The 16,180-nt window shown below is 47.7% G+C and overlaps 1 protein-coding gene across 11 annotated transcripts in view; it reads left to right on the forward strand.

The window, feature by feature from the left end:
- The window catches only part of PPFIBP2 (PPFIA binding protein 2), a 161,060-nt gene that overhangs the window by 135,184 nt on the left and 9,696 nt on the right, over positions 1 to 16,180 (forward strand). For 7 of the 11 annotated variants that reach the window (XM_065944479.1, XM_065944480.1, XM_065944482.1 and 4 more), the window contains 9 exons: positions 996 to 1,134; positions 1,788 to 1,916; positions 9,745 to 9,895; positions 10,175 to 10,286; positions 10,499 to 10,587; positions 10,878 to 11,000; positions 12,164 to 12,289; positions 12,943 to 13,131; positions 14,037 to 14,213. In XM_065944479.1, the coding sequence (XP_065800551.1) occupies positions 996 to 1,134; positions 1,788 to 1,916; positions 9,745 to 9,895; positions 10,175 to 10,286; positions 10,499 to 10,587; positions 10,878 to 11,000; positions 12,164 to 12,289; positions 12,943 to 13,131; positions 14,037 to 14,213 (1,235 nt within the window). Of the gene's footprint in view, positions 1 to 548; positions 582 to 995; positions 1,135 to 1,787; positions 1,917 to 9,744; positions 9,896 to 10,174; positions 10,287 to 10,498; positions 10,588 to 10,877; positions 11,001 to 12,163; positions 12,290 to 12,942; positions 13,132 to 14,036; positions 14,745 to 16,180 lie in introns of those variants that run through there. The other 4 variants (XM_065944488.1, XM_065944487.1, XM_065944478.1 and 1 more) reach the window with 4 other exon arrangements.

Raw genomic sequence — 16,180 nt, forward strand, 5'->3', positions numbered from 1 at the left:
GGGGCCTAGAAGGGAGCATTCTGGTCCTGACAGAGCTTTCCCCACCCCTGACTCCTCATCCCTGGCTGTTCCCGAGCCCGCCAATGTACAGGCTTCTGCCCTTGGCCAGTACTGCCTTTAACTGCAGAAAGTCCAGATAAGCGCTTGAGTGAATGTGTCCTAGCGACACTCAGGCTGTGGACTTTCCTGCAGTTTTGGATCATTGTAGTCTGATCTGAGTGAGCTCTGGCATGTGCACAAGAGCAGTGGGTGGCCTGGCATATTTGGCCCCCACAGCTGCCCCTCTCCCTCCATGTGTGGATGCCTTACCTGCCAGGAAGTGGCACCAGGAGCATTTGGTCCCCTCTCACTGCAGTGACCCTGCAGATCAGGCTCAGTCACCCTTCACCCCCACCCTTCCTTGTGGGATTATTTTTCTTTCTGTTTGAGTTTTTCCCTCTTGCTCGATGACTCTTGTTTATTTCTTTGCTTCCCTATAACTCTGTTGGGCTGGACTTTGGCCTCTCTTGCTTCTTCATGTGGCTTCTCTGCTTCTTGGTTGGCTGGAGACCGTGGCCGGAGTGTCAGTGCCCCCGTATTAGGTACTGTACCCTTCCAGGTGAGGTGGAGAGTGAGACGCCCTTGCTTGCCTCCTGGGACACCCTCCCTTTCCCAAACATTCAGCCAGGTTCCCCTGCTGCCTGCACTCCCGCGTCTCCCTGGGGGGAGAGAGAGGAAGCTCCTTGCTGGAGTTATCCTACAAGTACTGGGCCCCCATTTGAAGACGTTTGCTCACCCAGATTTGAAGTCTTAAGCTCACCAACTCCCCAGAGAGAAAACCTGGAGTGTGCCTGGGCCCCTACTGGTCTCTGACATCTTGCTGTAAAGTTCTGCCCTGACAGCAGGGCTGGGCAGACTCTTCCCGACTCCCACTGAGGGAATGGCCCAGGCTCGGGGAGAAGGTTTGCAGAGGTCAGGTTCCTGCTTGTCATTCACTTGTCATTTCATTCTTTCAGGAGACACAGAAAGTGGCTGGGATGACACTGCCGTGGCCAATGACTCATCCCTGTCATCGGGCACCGAGTCCAGCCCCCAGTCTCCCCTGACATCAGATGGTAAACGGAGCCCCAGAGGCATCAAGAAGTTCTGGGGAAAGTAAGTTGGTGGTGATGATCATTAATTACATTGTTTAGAATTAATATTCTTGGCTGAGCAAAGTGTCTCCATAACCCCCCCATTTAATTAGATGTTGGAACAGCAGTAAGTACACAGTGGTTACATGTAGAGAGAAGACTTTGAGTTATTTTTTAAGGCCCAGAGAAGGAGAACTATGAAAAGCACCCCTTAAGTATAGCCAGTTGCCTTACATGTCATTCATTTTAGGCGTCAGTCCATCCCACAGACCCTGAGAACATCCTCTGCAGCTTATGCCTCATGTGCTTTGGGGGAGATGCATGGCTGAGACCAATTTCTTCCTCCTCAGGGCTCAGTCTGTGTGTTAAGTGATCTTTGAAGATACAGTGCTGAGTCTTTGCTGGCCTTGCTGACCCAGTCTGCAAAATAAGGCAGAAACTGGGGCCTCCTCCTAGGCAGCAACCTGCACCTTGACCCCCCAGGGCGAGGGGCCCCATCCCAGAGGCAGGGTTAGAGTTGAGGCTGGGTCTTGATGCTGGCCCTCGGGAGGCACTGGGAAGCGGGGCCAAGCAGAGCCCTGGGTGTGGCTTGTGAGGCCCTGTGTAGGGGGAGTGCACTGACCTCGGGCTTCCAGCCTGCCCTCTGACGGCCTCCATGGATTCCTGTCCACACAGGATCCGAAGGACTCAGTCAGGAAACTTCAACACCGATGCCCCAGGGGTGGCCGAGTTTCGACGAGGTGGGCTCCGGGCAACTGCAGGACCAAGACTGTCCAGGACCAGAGATCCCAAAGCTCAGAAAAGGTAAGGCTCCCTCCAGTCCATCTGCAAAGAACCATTTAAAATCCTACCCAAGATGGAGTGGGGATGGGGGCTGGATGCCCCAGAGCCTCCAGAGATGGAAGGCAGGAGCCCATAGCCCAGAGCTTCTTGGCCTATCCCTCTGACACGTGTGGACATTGCTCATGCTTATTTCTAGGTGCACTGAGGCAAAGGCAGGGGCTGCCTACAGCCAGGGTGTGGGGTGGGAGGCAGCGCTCTGGCCCCACAAGTAGACCTCAGTCTCCTGATCTATGAAGTGTGGGGTCAAAAACAAGTGCTTGTGAAAGTTCTTAGGAGGCTCACGTGAGCTCCTACACATTTAACTGTGGCATCAGCTGGCCACATTGAAGGGTCCCCTTCCCCAGGAAGACTGGTGGGAAGAGAGCACGGCCTTATTCTGGGGCAGCCCCTCCTTTCACACAGACCTGCAAAAGGGTGAGGGGCAGCAGGCAGATCGGCCCTGATCCCTCATGACACACGGTACCAAACCTTCCTGCAGGGGCAGCTTGGAAGGACTTATAAAGGGATCAGAATGGGAAGTTTTTTCACAGCTGTTCCCATCACACCCAAATAAAAAAAGCATTAAAAAAAAAGAAAGAAACTTTTCCAGTGTTCGCCCTGGTGGACACCCTCTCGCCACCAGCTTTATCCCCCCACTTTCCCCAAATCTCCCTGCTCGGAGAAGAGCCTCTCCCTTCCGACCTGCCCAGGTGAACCTTTAGTCCTGTGTCTTAGGGAAACCCTTTTCCATAACCTCTGCTCCCATCAGATGATCCCCTCAATATATCATCTCCAGTGGAATATCTCCTACTAAAGTCTGAGTTTCTCAGTCATTGAACAGGCTCCAGGGGGCCCTTTCTCAAGATTGGACTGTGACATTTTAAATTTAGCCAAACAGTAAAAAGTAAGGATTTTGTTTGTTTTTGGCTGCGCTGGGTCTTCATTGCTGCATGTGGGCTTTCTCTAGTTGGAGTGAGTGAGGGACTACTCTTCACTGCAGTGCTCAGACCTCTCGTGGTGGCTTCTCTTGTTTGCTGAGCACAGGCTCTAGGCACACGGGCTTCAGTAGTTGCAGCCCGTGGACTCAGTAGTTGTGGTGTGTGGACTTTAGGGTACACAAGCTTCAGTAGTTGTGGCGCATGAGCACAGTTGCTCCGTGGCCTGTGGGATCTTCCCAGACTAGGGATCAAACCTGTGTTCCTGGCATTGGCAGATGGATTCTCATCCTCTGTACCATCAGGGAATTCCAAAATGTAAGGTTTAACCCTCTTAATTTTCATCCCCCTGAGATTGCCAAGTGCACGTAATGACTAGGATGTGCACAGCTTGCATACTAATTCTAGTTACAACAACAGTCTAGACCTTAGTGAAGGGAGAGTGATGTTTCCCTGGTGTGGCATGCTGTTCTCAGACCTGCACCCCTGTGGACGTACCCTGCTTCCCCACCCAGCCCCCTCAGGTTCCCAGACCTTGCCAGGCTTTCCCATGTACACTGTCGGGACCTTTGGTGAGTGTCCCCAGACCCATCCTCCAGATGTCTTGCAGAGAAAACCCGAGGATGCGTAGCCCTCCTGGTCCTGCTCTGCGAGGGTTGTGGATCTGTGTTTACCTTTCTAGTCAGAAACGTAAATGCTCAGCAAATGTTAGTTTTTAGAGGCTAGAGAATCTAAGCATATGGTCTGAGAAGGCAGAGACCAATTCAGAGCCATTAGAAAATGAGCCACAGGAAGCGTTTCCATGTATTCCATGAGTATTCTAGTCTACTTGGCAGTCTTCTGACCTTAGACATTAATGGTTCTGGGATGAAATAATAAAGCCACCATAAGCTTGAATGATGAAATTTTGTTCCACTTCTGGCTTTCCTTTGGATTTATTCTTGAAGAGGGGATCATTGGTTGGGTGTAAGAACTTCTCTAAGACCCTTAGGCGTTTTTCCTTAGAGCAGGACTGCGTAGTTAAGGGGCCCATTCACCGTCTGCCAAGTCACTTTGGTGTGGGGAGGCCAGTGTGGGGAACTTTCTCTGCCAAAGGCAGAACTGCAGTTCCAACCACAGAGTTGCTTTGTTTGGATGTCTTTGTGCTTTGTTAACAGTAACAATGGATGACAAGGAGAATGGGAATGAAGGCCTGATGAGACTGTGTGTTTATCACAGCTGTGCTTATGCTAACAAAAACGAGCTTGCTGGTGGGAAAGAAAGGCCTTTATTACTCTTAAACAGAAATGTGATATAATTATATGCTAATACTCTCTGGCATTTATAGTTTATAGATATTTAGGTATAGCCTTTAAAAAATATTGTCACCAATATTCCTATAGGCAAAAGTTCATTGTTACTGAACATCTCCAGTCCTAATCCTTTCTTTTTTTTCCAGTGGAACAGTTGTTTGCTAATATAATATTTGATAATGACATTTCATAGGAACGCTCAGGTTATAGAAGAATCCATGTTTAAAATTTTTCCTGTTTTGCTGATTTACGTTCCAGTGGACAGAGGAGTCTGAGTGGCCGCAGAGCCAGACATGACTGAGTGCCTCACACACGCACACACAGCACTGCTGGACAGTGAGAGCTTGTTAACCTACAACCTTGTCAGCGTTAACTGTTTGCAGCTTTTCTTTGTTTAAACTCCCAGTTTTATAGGTGTCCCCAAATTACATTCTTATTGTTAATTTTGTTTACATGCTTATTTCTTCTGTGAATTGTGAGCATTTCTGCCCATTTTTATTTAGCTATGAATATCTTTTAATTAGTTATTTAATTTCTAGTTCTCTATACAGTATAGTAAGATATTAAGCCACATCTAAAAATTGTGATAGATGATTTTTCAAGTTTGTTGCAGACTTTACTTTGATATATGAAATTTTTAGGCTTGTGTACAATAAGTTGCCAACTTTTCCTTTGTGATATCTTTCATTATTTTGTTTTAAAATTTTTCAATGATTTTTTTTTAAACTAGTTTTAAACAATGAATTTTTCAAAAGTAATTTTTAAAAACTTCAAAAGTCATCTATTTATAGATTTATTTTGGTGTGCAGTGACAGTTTTTTTTCCCCAAGAAAAAGTAGAGTGTAAATGTTTAAGTCAGGCAAACTTTAAAGCCACATGTCTGGCCCCCATCGCTGGAGGGGTTTTCTGAGTTCGTCTACAGAGTATATCGCCTTAGTGACTCTAGCTTATGAGGAGTCTCTGATCAGAGTGCTCCCCTGCCTCAGACCCCCTTTCACTGTCTTTGTCCCAAGGTCATTTACTTGTCTGGGCCCCTTCCACAGTCCAGAGAGGGTCTACTCAATGTACTTACAAAGCCATGTGTTTTGAAATTTTTTCATAAGTAAGACATTTCAAACACAAACAGTTTTGAGACTGCTGACTCTTTATTCCAACTTTCTCTTGGTCTACGTTTAGACTAATATCAGATGACAGTGGAATAGCCATGGGCGTTCTTGGGATCTGATTTAGGGGAAGTTGAGTTGGGAATCCGTTAAGTTTGGGTTTGGTGGAATTACGTTTATGTGGTTTGCAGTCACTTCATGTTTAGTTTACTAAGGTTTCATTAATTAGCTGTCCTACTATAAAAATGGCTTGCAACGTGCCAGTGTGCCCAGCACTCTGACACAGAGACTCAAAGTCCCAGATCTCGTTCCAAAACGAACTCGTCCTCTGGCATTTGGTTTCAGAAGTATGGGGTAGTGGGAAAAGAAAGAACATTTGAAATATACAAAACCAGAAGCTAGTCTGTGGAAAGTCTTTCCAATCATCAGATTTGTAAAATCCTAAACAGGAGATTTGGTTCTCTTGGTGCTTATTCAAAACAGAAGTCCTCTCTTTTCAGAAAAGGACTAATGAAATACATACAATGCTAAGTGCTCCCTGTCTTCCTCGTCTACTATGGGAATGGCCTGTTGGATAAATTGCACTTACATCATTTTAACTGCAATTCGGAAAGACGTTTTGGAACATGTCAGTAAAATAAGTGGTTTGGCTGTATATGAAAGGTACTTTACTGTCATCTCTAAATTACTTAACACCATGTTCAGCCCCGGACAAGAGTATGGAAGACCCTGGCACTGACAGAACCCCAGGAGGTGGGGAGGTTGGGTTTGCTACTGTGGGAATGCCACAGGCTTAGGAGAGCAGAGACCATTCACAAAGCGAGAAATGGGAAGATGATGAAGGGTAGGGGAGCATGTCAGAGCTCTAGGATGTTTTGAAAAGGTCTACGGGACAGAGGTATTCAAATTACTGTCTCAGAAACACTTATTTCACCTCAGAACTAAAATGTCTCTCTGATATGCAGAACATTTGTTTCTTCCCAATTCCCAGAAACTTAGAAACTAAACTTAAAAGCTAATAGACTGTGAAATAAAAGTGATAAAGTAAGCACTGAAATTAAAAGAAACTATTCAGATATTAAGAAAAATATATACACAAAAAATCCCAGATCAAACCAAATGCAATAATTCACCAAGAGCAACAGATAAATTCCAAACAAAAATAGTGAATTTTGTTGTTGTTGCTCAGTTGCTAAGCCATGTCTCACTCTTTGCAGCCCCATGAACTGCAGTACGCCAGGCTTCCCTATCCTTTACTGTCTCCCTGAGTTTGCTCAAATTCATGTCCATTAAGTCAGTGACGCCATCCAACCATTTCATCCTCTGTCACCCCCTTCTCTTGCCTTCAATCTTTCTGAGCATCAGGGTCTTTTCCAGTGAGTCAGCTCTTCGCATCAGGTGGCCCAAGTATTGGAGCTTCAGCATCAGCATAAGTCCTTCCAATGAATAATCAGGGTTGATTTCCTTTAGGATTGACCGCTTTGATCTCCCTGCTAAGGAACTCTCAAGAGTCTTCTCCAGCACCAGGGTTTGAAAGAATCAATTATTTGGCGCTCAGCCCTCTTTATGGTCTAACTAACGCTCACATCTGTACATGACTACTGAAAAAAACATAGGTTTGACTAGACGGACCTTTGTCAGCAAAGTGATGTCTCTTGTTTTTTAATACGCTGTCTAGGTTGGTCAGCTTTTCTTCTAGGAGCAAGTGTCTTTTAATTTCATGGCTACAGTCATTGTCGGCAGTGATTTTGGAGACCAAGAAAACAAAGTCTGTCACTGTTTCCATTGTTTCCCCATCTATTTGCCATAAAGTGATGGGACCTGATGCCATGATTTGTAGTTTTTTGGTGTTGAGTTTGAAGCCAGCTTTTTCACTTTCCTCTTTCACTTTCATCAAGAGGCTGTTTAGTTCCTCCTTGCTTTCTGCCATTAGTGTGGTATCATCTGCCTATCTGAAGTTGTTATTTCTCCCAGCAATCTTGATTCCAGCTTGTGTTTTATCCAGCCGCACATTTTGCATGATGTACTCAAAGTAGTGTATAGGTTCCTTGATTATTGTTCAGTAAAGTGAATCATATGAACACATTGGCAAAAGATGAAAATTTCTTGATGATTTTATATGATATACTTACTTTGACCAAGATGATGTTTCCTAATATGCAACAGCAATAAGAACATTAAATAAATGTCAATTCAAAAAATATTTAAGATAAACACCAAAAAGCTTGAATGCTGTGGAATTTTATAGGTCATATCTAAAGGACACTTGATAGTTTTCCTAAATTTAATGATTCTAAAATTGTATTTAACAATACCATTTTTAAATTGTTAAGCTGCAAGTTTTTTTTTAAAAAAACTATCAAAATAACAAATATTGGTCCATTGTGTTAGAAGGAAGGTGGAATTAAGCTTCTCACAGAAAATAGAGCCCTGCCCCAACCACAGATTCAAATAACCACAGATCAGATTTCTACTGGTTGAACCCATGGATGCAGAACTCACAAATACAGAGGGCTGAGTGAACTATGCCATTTTATCTCAAGGGCTTGAGCATCCCTGGATTTTGGTGTCTACAGGGTCCTGAAACCAATCCCCTAGCAGATACAGAAGGACAGCTATATTATTGAGTTGTTGACATATGAAGCAAGCAGAGAGTACCAAATATGAAGGTAAAGCACCATAGAAGTGTATTTGGAATTAATAAAAACTTTATTTTTCTGGATTCCATGATATTTTTCCATTTTAGTTAGATTTGTAACTTCTGTGATTTTTTTAAATTCTAAATATGGATTTTGTTCCTAATTTTGTATTCAAATTGTGTATTCACATATTCCATCTGCATTCAATTCTTAAAGAGGTCCTAGCCCTAACTTTTATAAGGTCCAGGTCTCAAAAAACCTAGATCTGCGCTTATTCATGATTCATTAAAAACCTAGGCTCCAGGCTGAGCGACCAGCACCTGCTCTAAGGCGCACATCATCTCCTGCTTGTTCTAACATGGTGCTTTCTGGTCATCCTGACTCTTTAAAGAAATCCTCTCACTTTCAAGGAATTTTTAAATGCCTCATTCAGGCATTAAAAAAAGAATTGTTTTTTAACCAGCATTTTAGAAGTACTATCTTAGAAGCAATCTTTTGGAATAGCCAGTCTTCTATATAACGTGAATCCTCCTTTATTTTAAAAAAATGGATATGAGGTTGCTTTATCAACCTCCCCAGTACCCTCCACAACTCAACTGGGATTTGAGTGTGCCATTATATTCAGGCTTTAAATGAAAAATTGATGTCTTTAAGAATTGATGGCTTTGTAAAACCCAGGCTTCCTGTCTAGGAACATGATCTAGCTCTTCATTTATTCATGTCCTTTTTATATTGCTCAGTTGAATGTCATAGTTACCACCTCCCCCATCCCCACACACAAGGACCCACTCAATTCTCGTAAAGGCAGCTCTTAGACATTTTATAATTTTGGTTGCTATCAGTGGGATTTAAAATTATTGTAATAAAAATATTAGTGTCTGTGCATTGGTATATAGAAAATTATATGTCATGTAAATATTAGGAGTATGTGTATTTTATAACTAGCCACCTTATTGAGTTCTCTTGGGTTTTCTAGGTAAACAATCATGTCATTCTGAAAAGAGTGATTTTATTTCTACCTTTCTAATAGCTATATTTTTGCTTTTTATTCTATCTCTTCTTATACTCACTGCAAATCTAACCAGTGTTACTAGTGTGATAAAAAAAATAGTCTTTTTATTGACTTTAATGTGAATGCCCTAGTATTTCATTAGTAAATAAGATATTAACTTGATAATCAGAGTTTTTTGTTTTTCTTTTAATGTTTGAGTGCTGATAGTCTTTCTCTAGTTTTCTAAGCATTTTCGTAAAAATGATATTAAACACTGTGTAAAACATGATTCAGGTGTGGATCTAAATCCTAATGGGGCTGTGACTCTTGGCTTTGGTTCAAGTGTGTATGTATGTGGACTGCGTGTTCGTGTGAGCACAGCTTCCTGTGTATGTGTGTGTTAAATCCCTCAGTCATGTCCCACTCTTTGCAACACCATGGACTGTAGCCCTCCAGGCTCCTCTGTCCATGGGATTTTCCAGGTAAAAATACTGGAATGGGTTGTCATTTCCTATTCCAGGGGATCTTCCCAACATAGAGATCAAACCCATATCTCCTGTGTCCCCTGCATTGGCAGGCAGATTCTTTACCACTGCGCCATCAGTGAAGTTCTTGAGCACAGCCTCCTGAGGCGCGTGTAACTGCCCCAAGCTCTCAGCAGCTGCAGATCTGAGATTCCCACCAGGTGTTATCCCAGGAAACTCAAGAGTCTGTCTTGAATGAGTATGTTGTGGTTCAACTGGATCCCATTGTAGGGTTGTTTGTTTACACCTAGTCCGTTTTCGTGAGGCCCTATTTGTTCAGATGGAGCCCAGGCCCTCACGCTAACAGGGTCATTTCCTGCTTCCAGTGACGCCAACGCCCCCTTTGCTCAATGGAGCACAGAGCGTGTGTGCACATGGCTGGAGGACTTCGGCCTGGCTCAGTATGTCATCTTTGCGAGGCAATGGGTGACTTCTGGCCACACATTACTGACAGCTACCCCTCAGGACATGGAAAAGGTATGGGCTGAGCCCTGGGCGAGGAGGCTCCTACTTCTCCCCAAACCAATGCATGGGAAGATGAATTCCCCCCATTCCTTCCCACCCACCACCCTGACAACATGCCCACACGTAGGAAGATGGGCAAAGGAGGCCAAGATTCTATTGCTGTGGGTTGATCCCAGGGCAGTGGGCAGAGGTCTGCTCCACCCACTGGAGAATCTCCACCCAGACACAGGAGCCTCTGAGAGCTGGGCTGCCTGCCGAGATTTCACATCTGTCTCCATCTTTCACTTTCAGGAGCTAGGAATTAAGCACCCTCTTCACAGGAAAAAGCTGGTTTTAGCAGTGAAAGCCATCAACACCAAGCAGGAGGAGAAGTCTGCACTGCTGGACCACATTTGGGTAACACGTAAGGACAGGCAGATGTGTGTGTGTTTCTGGCAGCTCCCTGGGAATGTGTGCCTCAAAGGCAGCTGTCTCCTTGGGACAGGCAGACAGATTACTAAACTTTAGGGGAAACACAGCTGGAACTTGAATGATAATTTGCTGCTGCTTTCTTTTTATGTTTTTTTGCATCCACAGTCTCCCATTTTCACAAGTCTCACTTCCCCATTTCTGTAGGTTGGCTTGATGATATTGGCTTACCCCAGTACAAAGACCAGTTTCATGAATCCAGAGTTGACGGGCGGATGCTGCAGTATCTGACGGTGGTGAGGACCTTTCCCTCAGTGTTTCAGTCATCCCCATGAGCACCCAGCTCAATGCAGGCGTCCCCATGGAGGTTATTTTACACTTGATTCCACCACCTTTGGCACATTCTTAAGGTCTTAAAATAGTGTCATTTGTCACATAAGACGCCCCAAGTAGCAAAGCATGAACTATTGTGCTAAGGAGAACTGTTGCTGTGTCCGTGTTGTTTTGTATGGTCTGGAAAGGCTCCTCATGGGGTGTTTGTCACTTCAGAAGCTCTGGTTCATGCACCAAAACTTTGTTCTTCCAGAATGATCTACTCTTCCTAAAAGTCACCAGCCAACTACATCATCTCAGCATCAAATGTGCCATTCACGTGCTGCATGTCAACAAGTTCAATCCTCACTGCCTGCACCGGCGGCCAGCTGATGAGGTAAGGGCAGGGCGCTACCTGTCCAGGTAGCCCTGAGCCAGGACACCTGTAAGATAGGGCGTTCGAAAACCAGGACATTATCGTCACTAAGTGGCTGCGTTTGGGACCACGCTGTGGATTCTTCCCTTTGCTGGGGCTTCATGGTGCCCCAACATGCCTGTGGCCTGAACTCTGTCCCATTGCAGCCACTATTACCTCCAATGTCCAGCTCCCTGGGGGAAGATACATGCTATGGGCCGGAGGGCAGTGGCAGCAAGTCTTTTAAAGACATTATGATGATTAAAGGGGATGAGGAAGTGGAGCAAAGGAGAGAGAGGGTGAGACAAAATGGAAAGATGATGTCAAAGTATGCAGAGGAGTGGAAAAGAGCCTATGAGGAAACCAGGTATTTCAGAATCTCTGGGTAGGTAGAACATTAACTGACCTCCAGATTCACAGGGAATCCATGAGCAGGTTTTGCTAGAGAAGAAATAGTAGAGGTAAACACAGCAACCCGCATCCTGGGGAATCCCCTGATAATCTTCCATGAACCTGAGTTCTTCTACAAGATTGTCGGTAATACCCTGCCTCCTGTGTTCTGGGAACAAGTCTAACCCTGCTTTAAGAGTACTACTCAGCTTCCCAGGGGATTGAAAACTCCTGTCCGTACTCTCCATCCCCTCTTTTCTCCCTGTTCAACAGAGCATGTTTTGAATGCCTTCTATATGTCAGGCACAGGGCTGGGCACCCAGATGCCACTTGAGGGCACATAGGTGTAAGTATCTTAATGTGTATTCTCCTAAAACATTTGGCCACGCCAGTGAGACCGTTATTCTATAAAACACTCAGCTCATAATCGGTAGTCCTCCTTTAAAGTGTTTCTGAATCACTGAATGAATAACTCCATGCCTTCATGTGTAAGTCTCGAAGTAACCAGAGTCAGGGCGTAACAGGATTCTGGAATTAGATATCTGAGTAGAAGATCATGCACCTTGAGTGAGAGCTTAATTTCTTGGAAACTAGGCAGGCTCTCAGGCAGCTGGCATGGAGGCCTGGGTCAGTAGGCATGAGGGTTGGCCTGGGTGAGGCATCTAGGGCTGACTGATTCACAGGGGCTGGCTCCACAGAGGAGCCTGGTAGGACCTGTAGGCCTGACTTCGCCACTCTCCTTCTCCCTCTCACAGAGTAACCTCTCTCCTTCAGAAGTTGTGCAGTGGTCCAACCACAGGGTGATGGAGTGGTTGCGGTCCGTGGACCTGGCGGAATACGCGCCCAACCTTCGTGGGAGTGGCGTCCATGGAGGGCTCATTGTGAGTGGCTCTTTGAGCTGGTCCACTTGCCTCGGTGCTCCTGGGGTATTCAGGAACTGACGTCTAAGGGCTAGACATGCATCCCAGTAAGAAAGTTGATACTTCATCTGAACTCCTTGCATAAATTGAAATCTCAAAGTAGAATTTTATCCCTTGAGGTTGAGACTTAATGGGCTTCAGGGAAATAAGATGGGCTCTGGAAAGACTTTCCCAGTTACAGGCCCAGAGGAGTCCAGGACAAGGGGTCTGCATGAAAACTGCCCATTAACCAGGCAGCTCCACCTGCTGCTAGAGAAACAGGGCTGGGGAGGGAGAGGGCACCTAGATGTCACCTGCTCGTCACGGAACGATCCATCTCAGCACTCAGAGCTCTCAAGAGGCAAAGCTAGCAGAGAAATGAGGAAGGGTGACTTTGACGTCATCCAGAGTGGACCCTGGATGACAAGGGATGAGAGGGGAAGACAGCCTTGGCTAAGAGGGCACAGCTCTCCACTGGTCAGTCACAGAGTCAGGCCCCGTGCCAGGGAGCCAGGGGGTGGGGACACAGGACAAGTACCCTGGAGGCACCCAGGTCGATGGGAGCCTGTTTCTCAGTGTCATCACCTGGAACTACTGGTGGTCACCACTGACTGACTGGTCTGATTTCTTCTTAGATTCTAGAGCCACGCTTCACAGGGGACACCCTGGCCATGCTTCTCAACATCCCACCACAAAAAACGCTCCTCAGACGTCACCTGACCACCAAATTCAATGCCTTGATCGGCCCTGAGGCTGAGCAGGAGAAGCGAGAGAGAATGACCTCACCTGCTTACACACCACTGACCACCACAGCCAAAGTCCGGGTGAGTTGCCAGGCCCTTTCTGGGGTGGCCACAGGGACCTGCCTTCTGGCCCTTAACTTGGGCAGCAGATAAGCCAGGACCTGGTGCCAAACCCAAGTGGGCTGCCTGGATGAGGAGGCTCTCGTGACTTCTGCTTTGGCTTCTACCTTTGGTTTGATTTTATGTTACTCTTTGTTAGGCCAGTTCCCGGCCACTCTTGAGTCCAAGGGTGTGCAGGTTTCTTTACACAGAAATGATGTGCAGGCAGCATCCAGTCCTCTTTCCTGATGCTACCTTGACTTATTTTGCAAAGCAGACAAGTTCCTGAGTGCGGCTGCCCTGTGCCAGTTAGAGCTGTCTTACCAACTCAACGAGTGGCCCTGTGGGAGCCAGCCCTGGGGGTGGCCAGCACACAGCTATCAGAGGTCCCGAGGTCATCTGATCACCAGCACCACTCACTGGGGCTCTGAATCTCACACTTCCCCCCTGCCTGAACTGTCCTGCCGAGTCAGCACAGCTCCGGTGCTGGAGCAGGCAGGAAGGGCTCTCTGTGTGGCTGCCCTAGGTGCTGTGAGAAGGCGGGGAGTGCTCCCCATGTGGTGCCAAGCCCTGTGAGCTTGGCCTCTACAGACTGCAGCATCTTCAGGGAGTCCCAAGTCCTCCCAGGGAATGTCAACATCACAGGGCAAGAATTTTGGGCACGGAGCCTTGGAGGAGCAGCTCTGCTTACTCAGGGCAGTTGATCTGTTGGCCTCTCCCCAGCAGGCCAGTTGCTTCCAGGAGTACTATTTTTGTGAAGAGAGTTTTTCTAGAAGCAGTTTGCCTTATTCTTTCCCTCACAGGCCTGCTCTAAAATGTATTGTCAGGGTAGCTGCATACCTGCTCAGTCATCTCTTTCTCATCATCTTGCATCTGCTGTGTTTTAGCCAAGGAAGCTGGGATTTTCACATTTTGGAAACATAAGAAAAAAGAAGTTTGATGAATCAACGGACTACATTTGCCCAATGGAGCCCAGCAACAGTGTCGGTGATGGTCACAGGGCCTACAGCGGCACCCGGGGCCTCAGCACACTTGATGCCCCTGAGCTGGACGGGTTGGACCAGGTGGGACCGATCAGCTGATGCCTTTGTCACCTGTGCTGTCTGTGCATCCCGAGAGCTCACAGTAACTCCGCGTGTGTCACCATGTAACTCACCTCACCCCCGCATATGCGCATGACCCACAGAGAACATTCCAGCCATTGCGCACCCCTGGGCGTCTTTCTCCGAACCCTGCGGGTGGCCAGGTATGGAGCTGCATCTTTGCTAAGGGGCCAGACTTGGGGACTCAGGAGGAAGGACACTTTAGGATGCTTGTACATTTTTGGTAAGTCCGAATGTCCACCTACAGCACTGGTGGCCACACCTGAGCTTGGACACAGGTCCCGAGACCGCAGTCAACCCTGAGGGGCTCAGCTCTCAGGCCCCTCAGCTGCTCCCCCGTGGAAAGCAGTCCCAAGTGCCTTGGGCCTGTGGCCAGAGTGTTGGCTGCAGGAACAGAGCAGGGCCTTCTGCTGTGGGGACAATGGAACTGTCGTGACTTTACTCAGAGGTGGTCTCTTTCGGTAATAAAGCCCGTATTTATGTAGAAAGCGAGCAGCACAGCCTATCTCTAAGCGTGTCCAGGGGAGCAAGGTGGGCACATAGACAGCTGGAGTGCTGCTCGAGATCCCCCACTGCTGAGCTGGGCTGGAATTTGCGCATGTCCTGGGAAAGGGGGATGGGGCAAGGAGTCACCGCCCCCCGCCCCCCCCCCAGCCTTTGGAGGAGCCTATGGCCTCATGTTAGGGTGCACCACCCAGTGGGAAGCCCAGAGGCATTTTGCGTCTCACATTCTGCTGTCGTGCAGACCCCGAAGCTGGTTTCCAATCTGGCAGGGGGAAGCAGGCCTGCCTTGCTGGCAGGCCTCTGTTCTTGCATGTGTTGTGTGAGTTCCACTGTGACTGCCCTCCCTGGGCCTGTGTAGGGGTTGCTCTGTATTGGCAGGGCTGGAACAGACCTGTCCTCCCGATTTAGAGGCTGACTGACCGAAAGTGGGTCTTCCAGGTGGGCCTGGTGTGGCCAAGGACAGGGGAGGGACGCACCCGCCAGTCTGGGCTCCTGCTCCTGAAATCCCAGTTGGGCCCAGTGCAGCTTTTGGCTCCACTGGGTCCCCTGGGCCTTGTCTGCAGAATCCCGACAGCAGCATCATAACTGGTGGCCGCAGCAGGCCTCATGAGCCCAGTTTGAACACTGGTTCTGTCCCAGATGGAGGCGAGGCAAAGTACCAGCAGCCTGAGGCCATGGCCTCCTGGCCTCCTTTGAAGTCCAGTTAGCAAGGAATGTGGGCACCAGCTTGCAAGTTATTAGCACGGCTGCTGTTTGATCCCAGGGCCGGGACCGCTGATGAGAGGTGCTCCCCGGGGCTGACAGCTGGGCACGGCAGTTTAGAGCTGCAGTCAGAGCAGGCTTTACCCCTTGTTCCTTTCTTATAGTGTCCTGGTGGGAGACTTCTCCGCATGTGCCTGCTTTCAAACCCTGCATGGGACTGTGATGTCACTAACTCTCTGTGCGGCCTCAAGCAAGTCCTGTATCTCCGGGTGGGGGCCCAGTTTTCCCACCTGTAAAATGATGGGTTATATGCAGTGTCCTCAAAGGGCAAATCTACAACGTCCACAAAGGTTTAGGGGAGGAGGAGCGGACTGGCATTGGCTGAGCAGGCGGGGAGGTTCCTGGGATGAGGATACCTGGCTATGCCTATCCCGGAGCATCAGTGTCTGAGGTCCTGCTGGGGCCAAAGACTGTCAGTCTGTTCAGCATCAGAAAGGCCTCCTCCCCACCTCTCCCTGCTCCTGGGAATAGCTGGAATGCTGCACCTGTGCTGAAGGGTTGCCCTGAATGGGCCCATCTGTGCCCTGCTCCTGTGTCCCCTCAGAGCTGGCACTGGAGTGGGGACGCAGGAGTGTATGTGACGGTGTGGGGCAGTGGAAGCTCTGCCTTTCCCCAGGGACAAGCAGTGTGTGCTCCACCCATGTGTCGCTCCCCAGGGCCTG

Source organism: Muntiacus reevesi, chromosome 9, assembly GCF_963930625.1.
Source record: "Muntiacus reevesi chromosome 9, mMunRee1.1, whole genome shotgun sequence".
Lineage (NCBI taxonomy): Eukaryota > Metazoa > Chordata > Mammalia > Artiodactyla > Cervidae > Muntiacus > Muntiacus reevesi.